This window comes from Acanthopagrus latus, chromosome 13, assembly GCF_904848185.1.
Source record: "Acanthopagrus latus isolate v.2019 chromosome 13, fAcaLat1.1, whole genome shotgun sequence".
Lineage (NCBI taxonomy): Eukaryota > Metazoa > Chordata > Actinopteri > Spariformes > Sparidae > Acanthopagrus > Acanthopagrus latus.
In genome coordinates, this window is record NC_051051.1 from 22,071,514 (window position 1) to 22,083,787 (window position 12,274).

At 43.5% G+C, this 12,274-nt stretch overlaps 1 protein-coding gene and 1 long non-coding RNA gene across 4 annotated transcripts in view; one reads left to right on the top strand and one right to left on the bottom strand.

Annotated features, from left to right (window-relative positions):
* Nucleotides 1-3,566: 3,566 nt before the first annotated feature.
* Nucleotides 3,567-12,274, top strand: part of zbtb16a (zinc finger and BTB domain containing 16a) — a 164,009-nt gene continuing 155,301 nt past the window's right edge. For 2 of the 3 annotated variants that reach the window (XM_037120551.1, XM_037120553.1), the window contains exons 1-2: nucleotides 5,039-5,171; nucleotides 8,571-9,897. In XM_037120551.1, the coding sequence (XP_036976446.1) occupies nucleotides 8,660-9,897 (1,238 nt within the window). In that variant the 5' untranslated portion in view covers nucleotides 5,039-5,171; nucleotides 8,571-8,659. Of the gene's footprint in view, nucleotides 4,508-5,038; nucleotides 5,172-8,570; nucleotides 9,898-12,274 lie in introns of those variants that run through there. The other variant, XM_037120552.1, reaches the window with a different exon arrangement.
* LOC119031816 lies at nucleotides 4,074-5,493 on the bottom strand. The gene is made up of 2 exons (XR_005078705.1): nucleotides 5,429-5,493; nucleotides 4,074-5,054 (listed from the first exon to the last, which is right to left on the bottom strand). It is a non-coding gene; the product is annotated as an uncharacterized LOC119031816 (long non-coding RNA).

Sequence of the window (12,274 nt, forward strand, 5' to 3'; positions counted from 1 at the left end):
AACTGGGGGAGTCAACATTGACAGGACTCTATGACATGTACACCTAATAACACCTAATATTACACATTAAAGGATTAATGGCGTTAAATGACACATGAAAAGCAAAAACTGGGCTGTAATGTGTTCAAAATGACTTAAGACGTTGGTGTGTTCATCTATATGCCATCTGGTGAAACCAATCTGATGCATAGCTGGACATTTGAGGCAAAATGTGACTTGGAGAAAATTGCTAATGAGAAAAGACTCGTCTTCCAGCACAACTGCAGTGAAAAGTGTCATTAGCTGGAACAGTAACTTAAGATCTCAGTATGCTTCAAATGAACATCTGATTACATTAGATCAGATAAAATTAGACAAGATTAGATTGTATTATTGGCCTTTATTATTTTTTTCCTTATGGAGAAATGTGTCTTTTGCATTAAATAGAATGAAGTCGATGTACCAGCACACATATACAGTTCAATCAAGAACTCATCCCTGTAAGAAGCCTGCTGTGATCGCTTCCTTTAAGATGCATCTCGGATCTCTCTCCAAGAATTCTGTATTTTGCATGTCTTTGTAGTCTCGACGTGATAAGCCATACCAATGAACTGTGGCTCTCCGAAGGCATCCGTGGTGTTGCACTCGGTTATACAAGGAAGAAACAGAAGCAGAGCTTAAGAGAGAAGTTCAAACCCTGCCTTACTTCACACATCTAACCCCTTGACCCCCTATCAATGAAAAACGGGGTTTCAGGCAGTCTGAGTTTGAATCTAACAATCACTTTTGCAGCATACTGGGGCCCTAACAGTCCAGTAGTTGGTACATGATGGATAATTCAGATTATTTAAGTAACTGAAATACAGAATGGCATGAAGACCAAAAGTAAATGGCTGTGTCTGAAAGGATCTTTGTTGTAGCTGTGATGACTTCAAGTTGAACTGAACCTCTGTCCAATGTCATGTCAAAGTCTGTCACTGGTTGTTTTTAATGTCAGTCAAAGGACCTTTTCAGGTCAGCATAGGTCGCTCTGACATTAGCTGTGTTTCTGCGTCCTTTTTGATTGTTGTTGAAGTGAACTTTTTTAAAATGTTGCCATAGAGAAAGAATCAGACCAGTCGTTTGATCAGAAGTCGGCGATACAGGCTATGTTACATATGGCTGTAATAAACAGAAGGGGAAGTAGAGGTTGAGAACCAGAAAGCTAAACTAGTCGTTTGCCAGCAACCAATAAACCTCAAGAAGAAGAGGAAGAAATAAAACCAGTCACCTTGGCAATCTGAAAAATGGAGAGAGGTCTCATAATTAATTTGGTAAGACACTGACCGCTGAAGGAAACAACAGCTTCTTCCCTTGGAGGGGAAACAGCTGATCAGTCCTGTGTGTGCCCTTCTCACCTCTCACATCTTCAAAAATATATTGATGGGAACTTGGCAATAGATGCTTGTTTTTTTTTGTTAATATGAATGTTAATGTCTCCCCCTCCGCAACCCACCACACACCCGAAGGGTGCTGTCAACCACCTCTGATTGATTGAACACATTGAGTGATCTTTTGCAGACCCCAGATAGTCCACTCTGACTTGTCCATCGCTTCCACGTTATCAGCCTCGGTCAGTGAGGTGTTGATGTGAGCCTGAGGAACGAGGGTGACTAAACTCATCATCCTGGGTGATGAGGCCCTCCCAGCTTCTTGGTCTAACTGCAGTTGTGTCACAAATGGTTCTCCTCCTGGAACCACCTGGAATAGATCCTCATATAAGGGTACGTAATTTTACCTGCTGTTTTTTTTTTTCCCAGTCGGTCAGTGGTGAATTTACTCTATCTGGCCTCACTGATGTATATGTTTCATTTTATCTAACCTGCAAACTGTACGATTTATGTGAGAGTGCTGGCAGAAAAAATGTTTTTAGAACAAGGCTCATTCAAAACTCAAAAGGAAAAATGTCAGCCTGCTGGTGGCACTATTCATAAAGTCAAGGGTCAAGAGACCAACAAGATGCTGAGATACTTCACCAAATATATTGAAATCTTTGCCCTGCTGGTGGCATTAGATAAGGGTTTGGGTATCAGCAAAAACCAATAGCATCCGGGCAACAGAAAAGTCTGCACAAACAAACAACAACCATACGAAGTGATGTACACATTGTTCTCATGCTCTCCTCCTCTCCTCTTTTACTGCTTCAGCCATGACTTTCAAATGAACGGACAAAAAAAATAAAAATATTGAGCACTTAGACGTTGGACAATTTCTATGTGTGACTTTAGGAAACTTAAAGTAAGAGCTTCGAAAGAGCACTTAAAGGGTAAAAGCATAGTAAAATTAATCAATTGGTAAAGAACAGAATCTAGTCAGTGATCACCATTAAGTCTAAAAACATCATTCTGAAAGCTCAATGCTTGTATGCTTTTACTATAAAAGACTCAAAGAGGTTACTTCAGGCCAAACGATAATGAGGTGTACCATCCGCTGCACCCCGGGTTATTGGTCAACATATAAAAGCAAAAGGGAAAAATAAAGCTACACTGAGAAACAATTAAGGGCTGTTAATGCACTGGAAAAAACATCCGGCTGAGAGACGTTCACTATATTGATCACTGAGGACGTATCTTTTTTGTGAAGCAAGGAAAGAACTGCCACTTGTTCATAATTCAGTCACCTTTGTTTCCTTGGTTTTTCTTCGAATTAGTGTCAGTGTCTTCAAACAAAACAAGTCTGAAAGAAGACTTGAGAAAATTCTTCAAACCCCCTGCTTGATTATTTTACCTTTTTTTTTAAAACTTTGTCAAGAGAATTTAATTTAAGGACTCAACAAAAGGCCAAGTTCTAGATTTGCTTTGCGTTTGTTTCTTTTTTTTTATCTTAAACCACATTAGGTGTTAATACACTGAATGTTACTGCGTTGCCACGACAGTGTTGACTGATACTTCCACAACATTAGCTGGCACTGCGAAGGCTCTGTCACTTCGAACACAAACGCTGGCCCGTGCCTACATTGTCATAAGTGGTCATATGGTGGCTCGCATGAGTTTAGAAATGTAGATAAGGTACCTGTTCTGTCATGTTTTGCAGTGGATCATACATGCCAGGTACTAAAAGATGATGAATCTTTGGCCAGCTCAACGTAAAGATCCCCTTAAATATTAAGGCATACAAACAAATTCTCCAATGTGTGCCTCGCTTGGCAGACAAAAGTAGACTTACCACATTAAAACCCTTCAAAGTGCACTGTGATATTTAGGAAACAAATAAAGTTAATATTTACAATATTAATACAATGCTAATACAAACCCAGAAATAGTGATTTCATATATTTCCATAACTACATACATAACATAGAGAAGAACAAGCTTGGGTAGAAATGTGGCTACTTATAAGAATTGAGCTAATATAAACAAAGTAAAACAAAAGTAAAAGTAAAATTGTGTTTATTCAGTCATGAAATACAATGAGGAAAGATTTTTCTCCCAAAATGTCTTCCCCAAAACTACATGATGCACCCTTAAAATGGCACCTATTCCGTCAGTAACTTCATAATATACAAATATGCAAATATTTTTAATTTTAAGTTTGACTGCCAGACACAAGATGTCTCCTTCTCCACTGTGAAGACCATTGTCAGTGTGTGTGTGTGTGTGTGTGTGTGTGTGCACACTGGAGGCTTCAGGTTTCCACATCACACTTGTGCATGCTGAACATTGGACCAAGATTGGCTTCCAAACTATTTATGATGTTACAAATCATGCCAGGCCCACGTCGTAAAAAAAAAAATCTGATTTTCTCCGAGCACAAAGAAACTTTTCCATTTTTAACAAAAAATAAAATAAAATCTGAAAACAGCCTCAATATGTCAAACTACTCACACATCACGCTACACTGTGACACTCACAAAACTCAACATAGGAACAGACAGGAGAAAAAAAAAATGGTTTTGACTGGAGGGGACTTTAAACGTTGAGCAATTAAGCAAAGAATAATAAAATACCCTACTGATTTACTAGAACACCTGATATAATCTGTTCTTTACCAAGACATTGCATCTATTTAACACACTATCAGCATGTATCGAAATAAAATAACAGTAGGAGTAGTGGTTTGCATTTTGAATGACAATCTTTATTCAAACAGAATAAAGACATGAGTAGAACAAAGGCACTTATAGAGCCTAACAATGCAGCAAAAGAAAATAGATGTCACTCCAAGTTTGAAAATGAACGTGAACACTTCCAGCGTCTCGGGGAGCCGGCTGAGATGTGGCGACTTGTTGCATCTTTGCTGCTTGTTTTGACTCGCCTCAATCAATGTAACGCAACACAGCTGTAATGTTTTTTTAACAGGGGGCGTCCACTCATGGCTGAGAGAGGAACAGTACTGTCCACACCCCTGATCCTCTGACACCTCTATACACTGCTGTAGTTTTATACTTGTGTTGTATTTGTAGTTTAGTTGTATGTGTAAATGTTGTATTTTTTTTTCCTTTCAGGGTTTTTTTTTTCTACTTTTGTGAATCAGCATCTTACTATGAACGGTAAGTGCAGTGCATGATTGTATGTTACAGCACCAATGATCTTCTGATAAGTTTTTTTTTTTACATGGAGTTGATTAATTAAAATATGGTAAATAACTTTTTTTTAAAAAGCACTTTTTGAATGAATCCTATGGAGGAAGGATGGGCAGCCTCTGCTTTTCCTCAGCTAACCTTTGCACTGCTCTGCTCAAACACCTACACACGACTAGAAGCGTCACCGAACGCACTGAGAGCAGGTGATGGATGCGGGGAGTCTTCTGGAGTATTACGAGTTTCGCTTTCCCCCACAGGGGCGCCAAACCACTCGACTCTTAGCCCGGAGTTCGAGCTCAACTGTAGGCTGCATGTGCATTCGAACAGCTGGAGGGAGGGCAGTGTCGCTCACCTTTCACTGCCATACTGTAACACAGCCGTTTGACATGAGACAGCCCCCTAGGTGTCTCACTTTCTTAGTGTTTGTATGGGCTGGAGCGCAGCGCCGGCTGCCCGCCTGCCTGCTGCTCGTCTGGCTGACTGGCTGCGTTGACGTCAGCGCCGTGTTGATTTGCTAAGGCGAGAGAAGAAAGGAGTTAGTGCGTGTTGAGAGAGCGGGTACTGCGAACTGCCTTACTATGCTGTAGCCCCACTCCCCCTACACTATACGGAATCAAAACGTGCAACTTAGGTGAGTACCAATCGGGGCTAAACGCAAACTGCAATTTCCCGGCGACAAGTGCCAGACCCGCTACTCTGCATGCGTCTACCACTGTTTTCTCTGTGTACTTTCATTCACCATGTGGATGTTTTGATGCATTTATAGCGCTGGGGGTCGTTCCTGCCTGTCCCCGTTCAACCTCATGCTGAAGTTAAAACCGTAAACGCGACTTTGGCACGCAAGTTGGATCCGCGCACCGGGAGCGCCGGATGAAAACAAGTGTTTACCTGATTGCGCTGCAAGGTGTTGAAGTTTGCATTAACGCACGGCGGTCTATTGTAGAGATGTTAAGGTTGACGTAACCCCCCACCCCCACCACCCCCCTCGCTCCCTCTCTCCCTCTCGGTCTGGTTTAGTATGCTGGAGATCGCAGCCAGAGGACGTGAGGTCTGGCTGTTTCACCGGGAGCCAGACAACATATGACGCCCCGCTCCATGTGACTTTACTGGAGACATCGCGTTTGCCCGGTTTTTTTTGTTGTTGTTTCTTTTCTTTTTTTTTTTTGGATGGAAATTATGCCATTTTTAGACAGCGACACTCTTGCCCGTCCTTGTGTCTCCAGACGCACCAGTGTGGCTCATTTAGCCGTGATGTCATCACGATGAGGACCGGGGACACTGGTCTTTAATCTCGAAACAAGCCCCAGAAATCCAGCCAGCGTACAGTCAGACTAATTGATTGACAGGCGGCTACATGTTTGATTGGTTACCAATAAAATCGGCTTGCAGAAGCACGCGTGGCACGCTGCGAGGTGGGGAACAGATGCAACGGCAAATTGATTTGTTATCGAGACTGTCTGATCTCTCTCTCCCTCTCTGTCGCTCTTCGCGCTTTCACTCTTTTTCCTCTCTATCCTTCAGGCACCGTCCTCTCTATCTGCCGTGCCTCCTTCCCGTGAGCTGCACGGAGGCGGTGTTTGAGCGTTTAAACCTGCCTCAAAACAAAAGTCCACCTGTGCGTCGATCAGGGGAGAGCTGGCTTGAATCGGCGAGAGATTCTGGCAGCTGTCCGTCTCGTGTATACTTTTTTTTTTTTTGAATTTTATTTTTCAGCTCAGTGTCTCCCGATTGTCTTCCCCCCCCTTCTTTTAGAAACGCTGCACCCCCCCTTACATTTGTGTCTGTCAGTGTGGCTCATGGTCTGGAATATTGAACGCTGTTTATTCTTGTTGTGGCTGGGTCGCCAAGGCGCGCTATGGCAGACAACTCGTGATCAGATTGATTATGCTGCCTCTCTTTTTTTTTTTTTTTTTTTTTCCTGTGAAGCCCTAATGTGGTTATTGTCAGCGGTCTACTGTGCCGTCCAGAGAGGAAAACCTCCCCTGGCTTAATGTACTTAATGTAGTGCGTGATGTTTTGCATAATGCATAGCGCTCTGTATAATTTGTCTGGTGCAGCTGGCCAATATTAAAGCTGTCTAGACGCGCGGAGCTCTGTCCTTTTTTTTTTTTCTTTTTCTTTTTCTTTTTTTCTTTTGTATAAATAGAGAGCAGATAAAGTCCCCGAACAGCAACTTTACATTGTGTCCCGCAGCTTGCCGGAGCGCATCACGCATTGACCGTACACGGGGCCATAAATCCCAGTTATTGGCATACCTGTAATAAAGATAATGTCGGGTTTTAGGCATGACCTCTGCTGACTGAGAGGCTGAGGACCTGTGGTTTCATCATTACCGACCCCGCTGTATCGATTTTATCAATGTACTGAAAAAACAAAAAACAAAAAAACAGTCCAGTGTCCCAAAAGCAAGCAAGACTATTTATTTCCCCATCATCCTCCCAGCAAACAATAGCTGCCAGCACCGTTTAAACTCCTGCATGTTGTGATTAAGGCTTGGTGATAGTAGGATATTGAAGTGACCTTACATATCTGGGAGGTATTGATGGATATCCTTTTTTAAAGGATAACTGTAGGGCTGGTGATGTTTCCTCCTTTATCTCTGTGTCTCTGTGTGTGTGTGTGTGTGTGTGTGTGTGTGTGTGTGTGTGTGTGTGTGTGTGTGTGTGTGTGTGTGTGTGTATTGTTCTCAGGCAGCAGGGAGGAAGGGGAAAAAGAAGTGCTCAAAAACTTCTCTTTTCATTCCTTATTTTTGCTTTATTGATATTGAGCTCCTTGAAAATGAAACAGACGATTCTGTAAATGAAATTGAAAGTTGAAAGTTTTTGATACCTAAAATGATGTGGGTTTTTTTTTTGGTTTTTTTTTCTAAGTGGGAAAAGGAGCAGAATTTGTTTTCAATAAACCTCGACGATTGAATAGACTGAGTGAATAAAAATTGGACGTCAATGAGCTCATCAAGGATGCGGATCAATGGAGGCACTTAGCGTGTAGTCTTTCTTTCATTCATTCACTTCAAGCATATGTAGAGGCAAGACTGTTTTTTATTATTTGCAACAATGAAGGAAGCATATTTTGGAGGATCATGATTATGTCAAAACGACTCACAGAGATGGGTCACACTTTCAGTGATGAGACTATTTAATTCAGCCCTCTCCATTATTTTAGTACAGGTCACAGTGTGGATATGAGGTGGAGCAACATGTTGCCCTGTTAGGCTGGATAATCGAGTTAACGGCCGACACGGAGACAATCATTCATTTTGGATGTTCGACAATAGTGACTAAGAGCAGAGCAGGGTGTTGTGGTGCCGCAGCGTTGTGTGCTTTCGCCTCGTTCCTGCTTTCCTTTCCATCCATTTCTGGCCGCTGCTCTCTGCTCCCGTCTGTGATGGGAATACTGAGTAAGATGCTATTTAATTTCAGAAAGGCTGCTGACGGTCTTTGTGAGGCGAGCAGCAGTGAAAACCCACAATTCACACTTGTTTAGCTGTGCGTACATCCCCATCAGATAGCCAAATGAAGACATCTTTTTAACATAACATATGTTGGACTGATTGGTATGCAGGGTGAGCCTGTTGGACGGCTCACAAACTGTCTCCCCTCAGAAATCTACAGTCAATACTCTCCGCTGAGTTTAAGAACAATGCCTCTGCACAGAGTGTTTACCATCCCTGCAGGATATTTGCAATTTGAAGCCGCACTGACTTCACACTTGGCATTTAGAAAACAAGCAGTGGTATACTTCAGATACATTTATTATGAAATTTGTTACATTTCTTCATTTAGTTTTTTTTTTTTTTCAAATCTCATAAATGGGGATGATATACTTGATGTAAAACTTGAGAATTTGGGATTTAATTTGTATGTAATTCGTTAGGAAAGGACGTTCATTTATCACAAGTTAGGGAAGAAAGATATTATTTGATATGTCGTGCTTGTGACGAGCGTATCCTTTCTGCACTTTTCTCCTGTTTTGTCAGATCTGACCAGAATTGATCTTTTTTTTTTTTCCACCCTGTCTCCCCATCCAGGTTTCATCTTGTTTACAAAGATAGCTAAAAACACTGCTGAGCGGGGAAGGCAAGCCTCATGAGTCGGCCTCGCGGATTGCATCGACAAAATGGATTTAACTAAAATGGGTATGATCCAGCTCCAGAACCCCAACCACCCCACTGCCCTGCTGCAGAAGGCCAACCAGATGCGTCTGGCAGGGACTCTGTGTGATGTGGTCATCATGGTAGACAGCCAGGAGTTCCACGCACACCGGACTGTGCTAGCCTGCACGAGCAAAATGTTTGAGATTCTCTTCCACCGCAGCAGCCAGCATTACACCCTGGACTTTCTTTCACCAAAGACTTTTCAGCAGATTTTGGAGTATGCTTACACTGCCACACTCCAGGCCAAGGTGGAGGACTTAGACGACCTTCTGTATGCAGCAGAGATCCTGGAGATTGAATACTTGGAAGAGCAATGCCTCAAGATCCTGGAAACCATCCAGTCCTCAGATGAGAACGATGCAGAGGTCAATGCTAATGACGGGAGCACAGAAGACGACGACGAGCGCAAAGGCCACAATGGAGCCAAGAACTCCAAAAAGCATTCCATGGAGAGTCCCTATCTGTCAGGTACCCAGCACGACTCCATCATGCCCGGCATGGTGGACCAGAGTCCCTCGGTCTCCACCTCCTTCGGCGTCTCCACCCTGAGTCCCACCAAAGCTGCTGTGGACAGCCTGATGAGCATCGGCCAGTCTCTGCTCCAGCAGGGCTTTGGGGCTGAACAACTCGTCCACGGCAACTCCCACCACCTGATGACTGAGATCAAGACTGAAATGATGCAAGTCGACATGGGCGGCAACGGCCACGACAGCCCCCTGAACATGGAGTCCAGTGCCTCCAGCAACGGAGAGCGAAGCGGGGAGGACAGGAACCGAGACGGCCCAGGAACACCAACCAGGAGCAGCGTGATCACCAGTGCCCGTGAGCTCCATTACGTCCGCGATGAAGGCATGGGGGACCCTCAAGCTGAAGTCAGCCAGATGGGGTTGGAAGCAATGGCGGGAATGACAGAGAAACATCTGGCCTCGCTGTACTCCCTACCTATCAATCATAAATCAGATGCTATCATGTCAATGCCGGCATCCATGGCCTCCGCTCTCCCCATGTCCCCAGCCCTGGCTATGTCTATGGACTTCAGTGCCTACGGGGGACTCCTGCCTCAGAGCTTCATCCAGAGAGAATTCTTCAGCAAGCTCGGGGAGCTGGCAGCGGGTATGAAACCAGACGGCAGGAACCAGCACGAACGTTGCAATGTTTGCAGTGCAGAACTACCAGATAACGAAGCGGTGGAGCAGCACAGGTAAGCCAAGTTTTCTTTTGAATAGCTTTTTGCTAATTGTTTTGGCACTGAATTTTGTTGGTCCCTTTCGACCTTTGAGCACAATGACTCGCATTTTTAAGGATTTCTGACAGATAACATAACTACTGCGTGCTCTAGAAAGTGGCAATCTTAAGTCACTTGTCCTCGGGAACACCTTGTGAATAATACATTCATTATTGCTTTGGGTAATAGGGACTCAATTATAAGGCTTTTCTCGCTGTAAGCCACTTGTTTTTAGCAAAGAAATACTACACACGTCATCTTTTTTTAAGGCTCAGTTAATGGAGAATAGAGGACACTGGTTGTTTTTCTTTTCTCCAGGCTTCTTCAGCTAATGACACTCCTTTTGCGTGTTGGTGATTATAACCGCTAACCCATTCACACATCTGTAATATATGAGTAAGTGCTGCTGTTTGACAGACACAAACCTTAGTTCTGTGTGACTTGGGCCCAGAGATTCACTCTTTCACTGACTGCCTAGCCTGCCCAGGTGACTGCTGGAGCAGTGCTGTCGTAACATTGTCTAAGACTATTAGTCACATCTTACAAGATGTGGGCGGCAGCTATCACACACACTTACCAAAGTGGTACCTCCCATGTCCTGGACCCGACTCACCTCCCCTTTCCAATAACCGCACAAGGGGGGCCCTTATTAGCTTGATAATTGGAGTAGACGGTCAGCTCAGGAAATGAGTGCTGAACCTGGGCTCGGAGACGGGGAGGTAGTTCTCGGACAGGCGAGTGGCAGTAAACCAGCGCAGAGCCATTTCAATCAGAGTAGAGAAATAAAACCATAGGCCAGGAAACTCAACCCAAAATACTGAAACTTTCAAAAGTGCATCTGATGTCATACTGTGTCATTGTACATACTGTGTGTCTCTGCATCTGTCAGAGCTGCATCTGCCCGGTCAGTCCAAGTACCCCGAGGAATGTAGCTGCATCGCTTCATTGTGGATTTTGCACATTGGAGTGTTTTTGTGATTTGTGACCCGAGGCCGTTTTCTTACTTGAAGGCCACCTTGTCACCCTGTAATGTTTGCTTGAATCAATAGGAATGCACAGTGGCTAAAGTTCACTTGAGGATTTGAGCCCCATCACCCATCCCCTCCTGCTCGGGCCAGTATCTTGGTATGCATGGCTAAGAGCTGGACTGATTCAGTCCAAGCTTCCTGGTTTATAAATCTGTGTTTTTGTTGTCTTTAGAAAATACGGAATGATCCAGAATGTCTTTTTGCCCTGAAGAGAAGTGCCTTGCTTTCAGCCTTAAAATATGTTATTGTTAAGTGTTTTTATTCAGTCTTATAGGGTTGGTGCAGTCAGTTATTTTGTAGTTTTGTAGTGCTGGAAGTTGTTTCTTAAAGTGTACAGATTTGTGTGGCCTTCAGGATGAGTGGTCTTTATTCACTGAATAAAAAGTGAATTTCTATTTGGACTGACACGATGTGTCTTTAAAAAAAAATAAACCCAGCAGCTGAAAAGATATAATTTTGAGCATATTATTCTTCTCCCTATTCAGCCTTTAGCAACAGCTTTAAAGTACACTATGGCGTCTGTGTAGGATGCATTAATGTGGTATCACTGTGTTAAAGGACAGACTACACTGGTCTCTGTCTTGAGAAAAGTCTGCCGTGTGAAATGGTTGCCTGTGTTTCAAGAGGAATTTCATCAATTCGCTCAAGCTGGGAAATCTTGTATCAAAGGAGATTTCCAAACCGTTTCATGCATTGATCTTCCCGCTTCGCCCCATAGCATACTAATGGGTTAATTTAGACTGGTTGATACACCGACACGACACTGTTTAATATTGTACGCGCTGTCCTGACAGCCTCCTGAAGTGTAGAAATCAAACATTGCATCATCTGCTGTCTGCTTTGCCGTCCGCACATGAAAGGTCTGCTGTGCTACCCTGAGATGCTTGATAATTCAGACGCTTCTCGTGTCCTCACAAATTCCAATGTGGGTCATTTGATAGCATATCAAGTCTGTGCTTTTTTTTTTTTTTCCTGTGTACAGCCTGTCAGGCTGCCTGATTCTTTTGATGTGAATATAAGATGTTTTATTTCAGATGAGCAGAGTCGTGTTCCCTCCGACTAATTACACATCATTTCCTCACAGCCACTGGCTCAGGGTCACCGCTGCCTCTGCAACAAACACATAAAAAAAAAAAAAAGTTGGCAGAGTTCACGTGGTGCAGGCAGGTCAAGACAAACATGAGTGTAATACGTTCCAGATGTGGCACAGGTCGCTGGTGTGAGGTGTCTGTGTGTGTACGCGTCTATGTTAAAATGAATGCTTCAGAAAGTACCCACTTCCTGTATAAATTAAGTCTCTGCTCCCTTTCATTCCTCTGTGCCCT